Raw genomic sequence first — 13687 nt, 5'->3', positions numbered from 1 at the left:
TACTAAACATGATGTGTGTGTCCTTTGGTGAAACACCCAGCAGCTTTTTCACTTATAATTTAAAACTATACTTTCTTGATGCCGAAATAGAATATTTATGCAAAATGACGCGACATCATTATTAAATGCACTGGAAGCAATTACTCAAAAACATGTTTAAACTAAAAATTAAACTTACTTGAAAGAACCAAAGGGGAAGCTATTGATAGTACAACACACTGTGAGAAACGGCTCCCTCACGAAAAGTAACTTAGTTCTTGAGAAATAGGTTATGTTTACTAAAATATCTAAACAAATCAGGATTGTTGCCTTGCATTAGGTATCTGAACGCTTACAATTTTGTGCAACAATGGTGTATTTTCCTTATTTTTCCCTTGCTCATCGATGACCAATTGAGTCTAAATTTTCGGAGGTTTGTTATTTCATGCATTGGATACACCAAGTTAGAAAACTGGTCTTTGACAACTACCAAAAACTGTACACTGGCTTATTGTTTTATTTAATGCAAGTGATGAAGTGTATAGTGTCCTACTTCCAGTAAACAGAAGGCTCGTATCAACGAAATGAAAAAACAAACACTATCAATTATTATTATGAGTTCACATTTTTTTTTTTTGCTATTTGTTTGTTCAATGGTCTCTTACTTCCCTAAGATATTGCATAAAATATTTGTTTATTTGTTGGAAACAAAGAAGTGTAAACAGTGTTCCGTTTCCAGTGAACAGTATATGCCCCTATCATCAAAATGGAATTAACAATATCGTTTATTAATTTGAGTTAATATTTCGTTGTTGTTTGTTTGTTCTATAGCCTCCTACTTCCTAAAGTATTGCAGATAAAATATGTGTTTATTTGATGCAAACGAAGTGTATAGTGTCATGTTTCCAGTGAACAACATTGTTAGAAACGGCTCACTCTGAAGTATAACGAAGTGTCTAAGAAAGATGTAATTTCTCAATCACATAATATAAATACTTCAGCTGAAGCCTTTTACTATAATATGCGTCTGAAAGCACAAACAGTAATGCAACAAGGGTGTATTTCCTTCTTTCATTATTCTCTTGAAAGGTCGATGACCAACAAAGCCAAAACTTTCACAGGTTTGTTATTTTATGCATATGTTTGGATACACCAAGAGAATACTGGTCTTTAACATCTACCAAATGTGTCGAATGCCTTTGCAAGCTCACCAAGTTTGATGGTGCAAAGTCAATATCTGTAATGGGGTGGTGCTGGATTTGCAATTCCTTATAGTTCCTTTGGGTCACTTACTTGACAAAATGCCAATTATTTCAAGGTTTATAAGCATTTGGTAACAGACGTCACGTTTAATTATCGTTCTATTTTGAGTGACTTTACCAGATCCTCTTTGTGTCAGAGCACTTATAACAGTGGCGCCTCTCCTCAAAATAATAATGAAAGTACTAATTACTTGCTCGTTAGTGTCAAGTTTAATCATCGAACTTAAGTAACTTGATCCAGTCTTTGTTTCCTTCTCAAATTACAAATATTGCTTCAACTGTCTCGGGTATCACGTTTGTGCTCAATACAAACTAATAGAAGTACCCTTTAGGACAATGTACACTATTGGTAGTTGTCAAAGACCAGTCTTCTCTCACTTGGTGTATCACAACAAATGCATAAAATAACAAACCTGTGAAAACTTGAGCTCAATTGGTCGTCGAAGTTGCGAGATAACAATGACAAAAACACCCTTGTCACACGAAGTTGTGTGCGTTTAGATGGTTGATTTCGAGACCTCAAATTCTAAACTTACGGTCTCGAAATCAAATTCGTGGAAAATTACTTCTTTCTCAAAAACTATGTCACTTCAGAGGGAGCCGTTTCTCACAATGTTTTATACTATCAACCTCCCCCATTAATACTCGTCACCAAGTAAGGTTTTATGCTAATAATTATTTTGAGGAATTACCAATAGTGTACACTCATAGTATCATGTTTAATTAACGTTCTAAAGTATACCATGTTGTTATTTTGTCAAACTTATTTAACAATAATGTGTTAGGTCGCTGGTAAAGAAAGTCTTTAAAAATGTCATTTGTTAAAAAATATATACAGTTTTTAAGTATTTTTTTTTTTCATCATACTGCCTATTTATTGTTCTCACTGTTTTGTTATTCTTTCCAAAAATTAAACATATTGCTTCATGTGACTTGTGCGAGATGTTTCTGTCTCAAATTATGACGTTTGTGCTCAACATGTAAATAAAAGTGCTCAGCTCATTAGTATCATGCCTAACTAATGTTCTGAAGTAACTGTACTTGTGTTCCTTCTCAAATTACAAATAATGTGTCAAGTCCCTTGTCAGAGATTTCTGTCAGTCGCAAACATTATGTTTGTTCTCAATACTGAAAGTTCTAAGTACTTTCTTATTACTGCGGCACCATAATGTAGCCCGAGCCCTAAATGTAGCCCGGACCTAAATGTAGCCCCAAACATGCCCTAAATGTAGCCCGGACCTAAATGTAGCCCCAAACGTGTACCTAAGTGTAGCCCGGACCTAAATGCAGCCAGTCGTGCTTATGTTTTGTTTTGAAGTATTATGTACATTTTCTTTCTCTAATATGATGATGTGTCAGGTCGCTCGAGTAAGACTCTGCTAGGGTCGAAAAATCAGGCCATTAACTATTTCTTTGCAAAAAAAAACAAAACAATAAAAACATAAAAAAATGTAATACAAGACGCTGTATGTCTCAGAAATCACGTGTTTGCCCCCATCGTTCCGTGATCTTTGCATACGTCCTTGTGGGAAATGCATCAATTATCTTTTTTTATTAAAACAGTACTCTTGGGTTTTAACTACGGATAATATAGTAGAACGAACTTTTAGAATGGCCTCCGCGTTGTTTTCGTTCAATTTGTTTCCGCTATCCCGGGCCGGGTGTCTTAAACACACAACGCAGACTTGCTTGTTTTGAAGAAAAATATATGATGAGTGCCAATCTGACATTTTGCTGGTTGATCAAGTTCAACCAAGAGACAATCCTTCTCAGGAGAGCTACCAAAGTAAAGACTAATGAAGATCTTGCAAAACAACCTGAAGTTTGCCTTTGCTGATTGCTGTAGTCGAACTAATCAGGCTTTTAAGCGCAAAATCCTCTCGCAAATTCGCAACATAAACAACAGGACAAATATATTTATTCATAACATTATTTTCTACGAATAAGTAGAACAAATATGTTACTGTAAATAAACTGCGAGGACCCGTTCTTAATGATATAATAATAATAATATCGAATGACACTAATTAAGCAAGCGCAGGGAAGCTGCTACCGAAAGTCAACAAGAACACGCACTGTTTGCACTAATCAATTATATATACTTATCTACATCTTCTTAAAGCCATTATACACTTTGGTACAGAAACAACAATAAAAGGTTCACAGATTTACAAATAATTTACAGGGTTTACAGAAGGTAATGGTGAAAGACTTCTCTTGAACTATTATTCCATGAAATGCTTTACTTTTTGAGAAAACATTAAAACAATATCAATTCTCGATAGCGAGAATTACTGATTTATTTTAAACACATGTCATGACACGGCGAAACGTGCGGAAACAAGGGTGGGTTTTCCCGTTATTTTTTCCCAGCACCGATGACCGATTGAGCCTAAATTTTCACAGGTTTGTTATTTTATATATATTAGTTGTGATACACGAAGTGTGGGCCTTGGACAATACTGTTTACCGAAAGTGTCCAATGGCTTTAAGTTCATTTTTGTTTCATCTAAGCAAGAGCAGATACCATCGCTACTGTTATTTTATTTTAATCAATTCTTGTATTTTATTGTTTATTTTATCTGGGATGCCTAGCGGTACACCAGACAATATCATGCCATTAATTGTTGTACACGGTTTTCACAGAAAATGTGACAACCAAGTTGGGAGAAATTCTCAAATGGCAGCAGCGACTAAAGGAAAGCCACTGACAAGATTGTCTGCGATATGGAACATAGCACTGTTGATAAATTCCCGTCAATGGATTAAAGGAACACGTTGCCTTGAAACGGTCGAGTTGGTCTTTGAAAAGCGTTTGTTATAAAATGCATATGGTTAGAAAGATATTTTAAAAGTAGAATACAATGATCCACACAAGTATCACTCGAAATTGCGTGGTTTTCCTTTTACCTCGTCGACTAACACGGTCGGTCATTTTTGGGAGTCAAATTTTTGACTCCCATAAATGGCCGACCATGTTAGTTCGCAAAGTAAAAGGAAAACCACGCAATTTCGAGGTAAATTTGTGTGGATGATTGTATTCTACTTTGAAATTATCTTTCTAACCATATGCATTTGTTAACAAACGGTTACAAACGATTTTCAAAGACCAACTCGACCGATCCAAGGCAACGTGTTCCTTTAAGAAATGATAAATTCTGCCCAGTGACGATGTTTGAAGCGCAATGTTAATTCATTGGTACTGTGCTATACATTAGTCGATATTTCGATTAATATTAATGTAAGTTAAACATGTTTTTGCCTCTTTTTTTTTTATCCAGCGATTTGTCACAGAACTATATTTCGTACATCGATCCCGCAGCCTTTCGGCATTTGTCACTCCTAACCGAAATGTAAGTTTGTAGCCGATGATGGTTATGTTACCAACTTCTTATACATTGTTCTGTTTATATCCGTTATTTTTATTAAACCCAATTCTCTGTTCGTTTTGTCTCGCAAAGGTCTTTCTAAACAATGCATTAATGCAGTCTTTGTTTTTGTTGTTATTTGCCACCTTACAATTAAAATGTGTTTGAATTATTGTTTTACTTTATTTATCTTAAATCATTATTGTACTGATATTTGTAACTATATAATTCCGGTATTACAATTTATTTATTATTCTAAAGTGTGTGGTTCGAAATCCGCTTTTATAAAATTAGTATCATAATAATTTGCACCTCAATGAAGCCCGGAACTAATCGTTCCACCCTAACGCTTTACCTGAACCTCGGGCTGCACTGGGATCAATGGATGGTGTGGGCACTTAGGCTAGGACGAAGAAATAAGGCAAATTGTTACGTTTATGCCTTACAAACGTGGTTACGTTAAAAGATATTATCAGTTTGTATGCGCCAACAAACAAAAATATTTGAGAAGCGTTGCTGTCGGTGATGTCTCTCAGGTTGTGTTTTTAATAATAATAATAATAAAGCTATTTTAAAGGCATTAGACACTATTGGTAATACTCAACATAATTATTAACATAAACCTTTCTTTATTACGAGTAACGGGGAGAGGTTGATGGTAAGTAATATCTAAAAACGCATTACTCTTTTGAAACAAACGCTCACACGTTCGTGTTATATAATCTGCATTATTTTGTATGATTCCCTTTGATGGATATTTATTCTCTCTTTACACCCTTAGTTCACTCAGGGACAACCTGATCCACACATTGAACGTGAACACCTTCCGAGGACTGAGCAAACTGGAAGTAATGTAAGTATTACATATTGACGGAAGAAGTCATTGAGGGGTCAGTGAGAGAGGAAAGACAAGGGCTCTGTGCCCTCTTTGTCACATTGGTTTTACGCACCAAATGATGACCATTTTCCAATCCGCTTCGTCACAACTTTGTATCAATCTTTAGGATTTACACTCTGCAGTCTGTAAAATCAAATTAGAAGCTCCCACCCACTACTTGTAACATTTCCCGCTAAGGTTTAATCAACCTTTTGAAACAAGCAAATGTCTATATTATTGCTTACGGAGGCATAGCATTGCGGACGTTTGGTGTAACTGTGCGTGTATTTTGCGGCAGAGGTCAGCTGGAGTGTTGGTCAGGTTATTTGCTCCCACTGCTCCGTACTTGAGGCAATGCTTTCAACTTTGTATAGGACTTAGAGTTTAAAGGCACATGACACTATTGGTAATTGTCGAAAACCGGTATTCCCGGTGTCGAAAACAGATTCCCAAAATACAACCCTGAGAAAATTCTACACTACACATCTTGTTGAAATACAACGACCTTAAAGCCTTCCAGACCACTTCGAAACAGCCAGTCAAGACTGACAGACGAATTCTTCAAGTTTGCTAATGGTACATTTGATCATTTAGCCAAACTGGGTGCACTGTCACATGGTATGTATTTAGTGCATCAGAGAAATGTGTGCCTTTCAGGGAGTAACCAAAAGCAAAGGCTGTCATCGAAATCCAGTTCGATGAAAATCCAACACAAATTTGACATCAGAGAACCGACTACATGTATCTGGGTTAAACTTAGACCCTTAAAAAAAACAGACACACACACACACACACACTGTGTAGTAAAGACGGTCCTTTGTCCCGCGTTTGTATATCACAGACAATGCATAACATAAGAATAGTACAAGGCTATTAAGCTATAGGTACATTAACACCCCACGAGGGAAAAATCATACATTAATGGTCTGGCTCCCTACCCCCGCGAACGAGCTCCTAGACCGCAGACCGGTAAACTTGGGAGTATTTGCCCCGGGATATGTCTCGCTAGCCCCCACGAGGGACGTCACTTTAGTGTCACTTGGTCGATCCGAAGAGGAAGGGACCATGCTAGCTCCCAAGATGGGTCATGGTGCACCATCAACTTAAACAAACTTCCGTACACGGACTCTCTGAATGCGAATCCTACTTGTGGTTCATTATTTATAACATGGGTCCATAATCTGAATACATAGTCTCTTGTGTCAAATACTAAAAAAAAAGGTAATGGGGAGAGGTTGAAAGTCTAAAACATTGTGAGAAACGGCTTCCTCTGAAATGAAGCAGTTTTCGAGAACAAAGTAGTTTTCCACGAATTTGATTTAGCGACCTCTTGATTAGAATTTGAGGTCTCGAAATCAAGCATCCTAAAGCATGCCACACAACTTCGTTTGACAATTTTATTTTCTTTCTGTCATAGTTATCTCGCAACTTCGACGATCAATTGAGCTCAAATTTTCACGGGTTTGTTATTTTCCTGTATGCATATGTTGACATATACCAAGTGAGAAGACTGGTCTTTGAAAATTACCAATAGTGTCCAGTGTCTTTGAACATGGTTGTTTTCGTCCGGTTCGTTTAGCCCAACAAATTTAGTTGTGCATAGTTGTAGTTTTTAGCTTAGCACGGTGTCAAAAGTAACTCTCATTTTCGCCTTAAGTCTTAAAGATTTGTGTGGGTGGAACGGAGTTTAAAATAAGGTTAATTCATTCTAACGTGCCTGAGGGAGCAGCTGACACCTTGACGTCTAAACAATGTTCATCTGAACATCTGAACATCTGCAATCACAGTTTTTAGCACAATGGCGAAACAAAGTGCAAACCCTGTTTTTTTTTGTTTTTTTTTCTTTCTTTCTTTCTTTAATTCACCTTCTTGTTTGTGTCTCTGTTATTTGTGATATTTTTAATTGTTTGTTTACCCGAGCAATGCTGTGTTCTTTCAGGAGTTCTTTGAAGAAAAAAAAAATGCCAAAGAAAACAAACCTTATGTTGGATTCGAACCGGAGAAGATTGCATTGCTAGAGCACCACACCACTAAACTAGCCCCTAGGCTACACGCAGTTAGAGTTCATAATACCAGCGGGTACCACAACAATTTCACGATATGTTTGTTTTCATAAAAGATCTTTAAAATTGCAACTCAGTTGCGTCACCAATAATTTAGCCCAAATCTCTACGTATAGCTCCAACCTTGTACCTATAACCTAGACAAGAAAATGGACTACATTGAGGCATGGGGTACATTTATAATAGGGGTATACCTTCAGGAGTACACTCAGGTAACGGGTTACGGACTACAGTTACTTCCAGTTCACGTAAAGGTACAAGGTAGAGGACTACTCATTTAGGGCCCAAAGTTTGGAGCTATCCATATAGGGCTACATTGAGATACGGGTTACATTAATATTGGGGCGTAATTTCCCAGAGTACATTTTAGGTAACGGGTTACGGACTATACAGTTACTTCCAGTTCACGTTAAGGTACAAGGTAGAGGACTACTCATTTAGGACCCAAAGTTTGGAGCTATCCACATAGGGCTGCATTGAGGTACGGGTTACATTTAGATCGGGGCTTTATTTACCAGAGTACATTATTTGCACACTAAAAACTAAAGAGTTGAATCCAACACTTGCATGAGTTCGGTGAGTGACTACACTTTGAAAGTGTTGAATCCAGCATTTCATATGTTAAATCCAGAATTGTAAAGTATTCAGTCACAAATTTTAGTGCCAGAATACTCAAATAATGTATGTAGGTCACACTTATTGTAAACAAAGTTTACATGGTCTATAGGTTCAGGCAACACACACAAGGTCCATCTGACATATCTGTGAGACTGTTTACGTCACCCAAATGAGCAATATATCTTCAAATGCACTTGACTCTGATCATATTTTCCGCTCATGTAAACCCATTATTACTTTAGAAGGTCTGGATCGGATCTGATTACCAAGGAGGTGATGCATTCTGCCAGCAACTCTAGTAAATTGCTGTGTTTTAAACTGTTCCCACCTGCACAGTGTCTAATGAAATTAGCACTTTTAAGAAAAGGTTGAAGCACTCTCAATCTTTTCTTAAAAGTGCAACATTTTTGTTTAAATGCGGTCACTCCTGTCAGGCGTGTGCAATGTGCGCCAGTGAAATATGCCCCACTTTAGCCTGAACATCACACTTCAAGGCTCGTGAATAACGCCAGAGACCGGCATCAAAACCGGCGTGTAGTTTGACATCCCTCATTAGACATAGGGTACGTTCGATTAGCTTCCCTGGGTCGACCCCGGCGTGCTCATCCAAGTAGCGTATTTTATTTTTTTCCAGGACGAACGTGGGCACTGAAAATTACCTCACGCTCGTCCTGGAAAAGTCGCCTATTTTTTTCCAGGACAAACGTTTGCAGATATTTACCCACGTTCCACTTGGAAAAAAAAATACGCATCATCACGTGACCCTTCTCGTGGTGACGTCAGAGCACCTCGGGCCAGCCCCAAGTGACCCGTTTGTGGATAGGGTCACTTGGGGCTGGCCCGAGATACACCACATGAGAAGACTGGTCTTTGACAAATATCAATAGTAAGTGTTCATTGTCTTTAAATATCTAAGACCAGTGTATGATTTCATAGACAGCCGACTTTCTAGCCAGGTAGCAGTAAATAAGCAGGACTTATTAGAACTGAGAAGTCTCCCGAATATTCTCTGCGGTAGCAAGACAGTTCTCTAAAGAACTCTCTACCTGGTAATTAGACCCACACATGGTGCTGAGGCAACTATATACATTAAAAGATCTGCTTCAGCACATATAGTTCCCAAGTATAGACAGCAAAGTTATACACAATGATTTACCACATTTGTAAACCTGCTTAGTAGAAAATGTGTTAAGCATCAGTTTCTGCTTAAGCAGCTGAAATAAGGCCCCAATACGAAAACAAATCAACAATCAACAACCTCAATATCAGTACGTGTTTAAAGACCAAAATAGGTAAATTCAAGTGTTTATAAAGCTAACATTACAAAGAAACGTTTCACTCCGCATTATTAAGTCTTTCATCAAGAAGGTTTCAGGACTGAAATATTATTGTCAGCAATCAAACCTTAGTCATCAACAACAAGTTCTCTTATAAAAAAGAAGCCTTCACAAATTTAATCTCGCCAAAGAATACATACGTAATTTATCCTACAATGATGTGCCCCTTCAAATCTTCATAAAAAAATTTAGTCACAAAGAAACGTTTAACTCCACATATTAAAGGCAGTGGACACAATTGGTAATTTCTCAAAATAATTATTAGCATAAAACCTCACTTCGCAACGAGTATGGGGAGAGGTTGATAGCATAAAACATTGTGAGAAACGGCTCCCTCTGATGTAACGTAGTTTTCGAGAAAGAAGTAATTTTTCACGAATTTGATTTCGAGACCTCATGTTTAGAATTTGAGGTCTTAAAATCAAGCATCTAAAAGCACACAACTTCGTGTGACAAGGGTGTTTTTCCTTTTCTTTCATAATTGTCTTGCAACTCCGACGGCCGATCGAGCTAAAATTTGCACAGGTTTTTTATGTTATGCATACGTTGAAATACACCAAGTGAACAGACTGGTCTTTGACAATTACCAATAGTGTTCACTGTCTTTAAGTCTTCCATCAATAACTGAAATTATTGTCACCAACCAAACTTCAGTCACAAACAACATGCTCTCTAAACAAAAGAGCCTTCAAATGAACTCTAATCACTTCAAGGAAGAAAGACAATTTCTTATAGTATAAAATGATGTGCCCATCAAATCTTAATGAACAAAAAAAACCCCTTAAATTACAAGAAGTTTCACTCCGCATAAGTCTTTAATCAAGGGTCATCAATCAATAAAACGTGGCTATCAAAAACAAGTTCTCTAAACACAAAGAGCCTTCATATTCGACTCAAATGTCGTCAAAGAATACCAGTCTGGCAAATTAAAATGGTGCGCTCCTTCAAATCTGTATAAAAACTTAAATCACGCATAAACGTTTCACTCCGCATAGACAGTCTTTTGTCAAAAAAGTTTGAAGACTGAAATAATTGTCATCAATCATTGAACCTCTGTAATGAAGAACATGTTCTCTAAACAAAAAGATAATTTAACTTAAAGTATAGTCTCGCCAAAAAAAATAACAATAAAGGCCTATTTCAAGTATTTATAAAAGCTAAAAATCACGAAGAAACGTTTCATGCCGCATAAAGAGTCTTTTATCAAGAAAGTTTGAAGACTGAACTCGTTGTAATCAATCATCAAACCCTAGACATAAACATCGTGTTCTCTAAACAAAAGAGCCTTCAAATCAAACTCTAATCACGTCAAAGAAGATGGGAAAAAAAGGATCTTGTAATCGAAAATTATTGCTCCTTCGTAACAGTTAATTGGATGCCATGCCGGAGTATGACTGAATCCACTACACGCCGGGGAAATCATTTTTACCGGACTTTAATTTTGAGTCCCCCGGATCTTGAGTTTTCTATTTCCTTCATTAATCAAGATGGAGAGAAGGAAGTACTGCCCCCCCCCCCCCCTTATAGGCTTTAGAATCTAACTGCATTCAACTGCCTGCAAATACCCGTATCGATTTCAACCTTTTGAAAATTACTAAATTTCGTGTGAAAAAAGAGAGAAAAAAAAAAAAAAAAAAAAAAAAAACACGTACAAACCAAGTTGTCCCAAAAAAATAATGATACGTTGATTGCGTCATAGGTCAAACGAAGCGGGACAGAATGGCTGGGAGCAAAATGTATCTGTGCCAAACCTAGTGGTCATACAATATCCTCAAACGAACATATTTTCGTCTGACACAGATGACTTTTCCATTCCAGAATAATGGCGTCTGGAAACACACACGTCATCGCATTATATGTGCATATATAAGCCCTGCAACTTGGTTGCCCTTTTCAAGACTGGAGGGAGTTGGAGGGAGTTGGTTAGTCCATTTTGGATGATTCTCTCGCCATAATTGTGGTTTAAAAGTATTAGTAAATATAAATAACTGCTTGCCAATCAAAAGGAAATGCGTGATATAAATGCAAACAAAAGTTAATGGTCTGACGATTGCATACCCTGGCAGAGGCTTCCTCGAAGAGCCTGAAAGGCAGTGGATACTATTGGTAATTGTCAAAGACTATCCTTCACAGTTTGTGTATCTCAACATATGCATAAAATAACTAACCTGTGAAAATTTGAGCTCAATCGGTTAGCGAACTTGCGAGATATGAATGAAAGAAAAAACACCCTTGTCACACGAAGGTGTGTGCATTTAGATGGTTGATTTTGGGACCTCAAGTTCTAAGTCCGAGGTCTCGAAATCAAATTCGTGGAAAAGTACTTCTTTCTCGAAAACTATGGCACTTCAGAGGGTGCCGTTTCTCACAATGTTTTATACCATCAACCTCTTCCCATTACTCGTCACCAAGTAAGGTTTTATGCTTATAATTATTTTGAGTAATTACCAATAGTGTCCACTGCCTTTAAAGGAACATTACAGAATTGGTTTTTGCTAGCAAACAAACTGCTGACAGTGAAAGCACTTTATGTAATCCACCATAAACATATACTGACAAACCAGCAGAACTGCTTTCATAACCAACATAAAGTAATGTTTTTTATATCGGTAGTTAATGTACCTTCTTACATAATATATACATTGTCATTAATACAGCATTGATAAAGTACTGCATTACTGATTAAGGGAAAGTACACAATTGGTATTTGTCAAAGACCAGTCTTCTCACTTCGTGTATCACAACATAAGCATAAAATAACAAGCCAGTGAAAATTTGAGCGAAACTGGTCATCGAAGTTGCGAGAAAATGATGTCAGAGAAAAACACCCTTGTTGGACGAATTTGTGTGCTTTCAGAAAAAAGAAAAAAAGAGACTTCTAGCTAGAAGTTGTTTATTGTTTTAGTGAGATATTATCCCTTTCTCAAAAACTACGTTATTTTTTAGAGGAAGCCGTTTCTCACAATGTTTTATACTATCAACAGCTCTCCAATACTTGTTACCAAGTCAGTTTTTAAGTTTATAATTGTTTAGAGTAACTACCAAACATGTACCTTCCCTTGTAAACGAAAGTTCAATTTTTGTCTTCTTCAAATTTACAATGTGTAACACTAGAGCATGAATGTACGTACTGCAACCCCGATTTTGTACGACATAATAACGACAAGTAGACTATTCGTTTGTACTGAGTGGACTGAAATGAAACTGATTTGTAGTAGCTGTTATTTTAGGCAACATATCAAGTTAACGCGGCAACTGCTCAAAAACAAAAGTAAAATTCCTAAAAAAGTATACATTAATGTGTGTAACTAAAGTAGAACCAAAGTACTCCGACCCTGGTTATTTATGTTACAACGTAACAAATGCGACGAGTATACTCTATATTCGTTTGCATGTCATTAAACTGATTTGTCTTAACAGTTACGTAACAAATCAAGTTTACACGGCGACTGCAAAACGCCCCCTTTTTAAGCCAACAATGTGTAACTAAATAAAGTAGAACCAAAGTACTCAACCTCAGCTGTTTATAATACAATTACGTACGATATACGACAAGAAGACACATTGGTCGTTTTGTATAACGACTGGAGAAAACTGATTTGTCGCATCAGTTATAAGCAAGATATCAAGTTATTTTAAGAGGACTGCTCAAACAAAAGTGAATGGCTTTTTTGTACATAATACAACCTGTAACAATTGTAGAACCAAAGGGCTCCAACCCTATTTATTTACGTGACCACGTATGACATACGACTGTTGTAGAACCAAAGGGCTCCAACCCTATTTATTTACGTGACCACGTACGACATACGACCGTGCGGCACCTAAATGTAGCCGAGCCCTAAATGTAGCCTGACCTAAATGTAGCTTGACCTAAATGTAGCCCCAACTAGGGCTCGGGCTACATTTAGGTGCCGCACATACGACAATAGACACTTTTAAAGGTGTGTCTATACTAGTATATTTCTGAGTTGCCCGAGACTGAACTGATTTGTCTATGCAGTTAAAGACACTGAGGACACTAATAATAATTTTCACAGACCAGTCTTCTCTACTAAAATAAAACTACGAACGTTTAATTTTAAAAGGTGGTAGCGTTTAATTTATTATTGTAAATATTGAGAAGGTTTTCATTGCAGGAAGAGAAATCGTAAAAAGAATACACAATCTGAAAAAGGTTGTA

At 37.0% G+C, this 13687-nt stretch overlaps 1 protein-coding gene across 1 annotated transcript in view; it reads left to right on the top strand.

Annotated features, from left to right (window-relative positions):
- LOC117301104 (relaxin receptor 1-like) overlaps nt 1-13687 on the top strand; it is a 98957-nt gene that overhangs the window by 54145 nt on the left and 31125 nt on the right. Inside the window, exons 7-8 of the mRNA XM_033784990.1 lie at nt 4523-4594; nt 5391-5462. Of these exons, the coding sequence (XP_033640881.1) occupies nt 4523-4594; nt 5391-5462 (144 nt within the window). The remainder of the gene's footprint in view (nt 1-4522; nt 4595-5390; nt 5463-13687) is intronic.

Source organism: Asterias rubens, chromosome 16 (assembly GCF_902459465.1).
Source record: "Asterias rubens chromosome 16, eAstRub1.3, whole genome shotgun sequence".
Taxonomy (NCBI): domain Eukaryota; kingdom Metazoa; phylum Echinodermata; class Asteroidea; order Forcipulatida; family Asteriidae; genus Asterias; species Asterias rubens.
The sequence above is the reverse complement of the archived record's forward strand: the minus strand, read 5'-3'. Positions and strand labels throughout refer to the sequence as shown.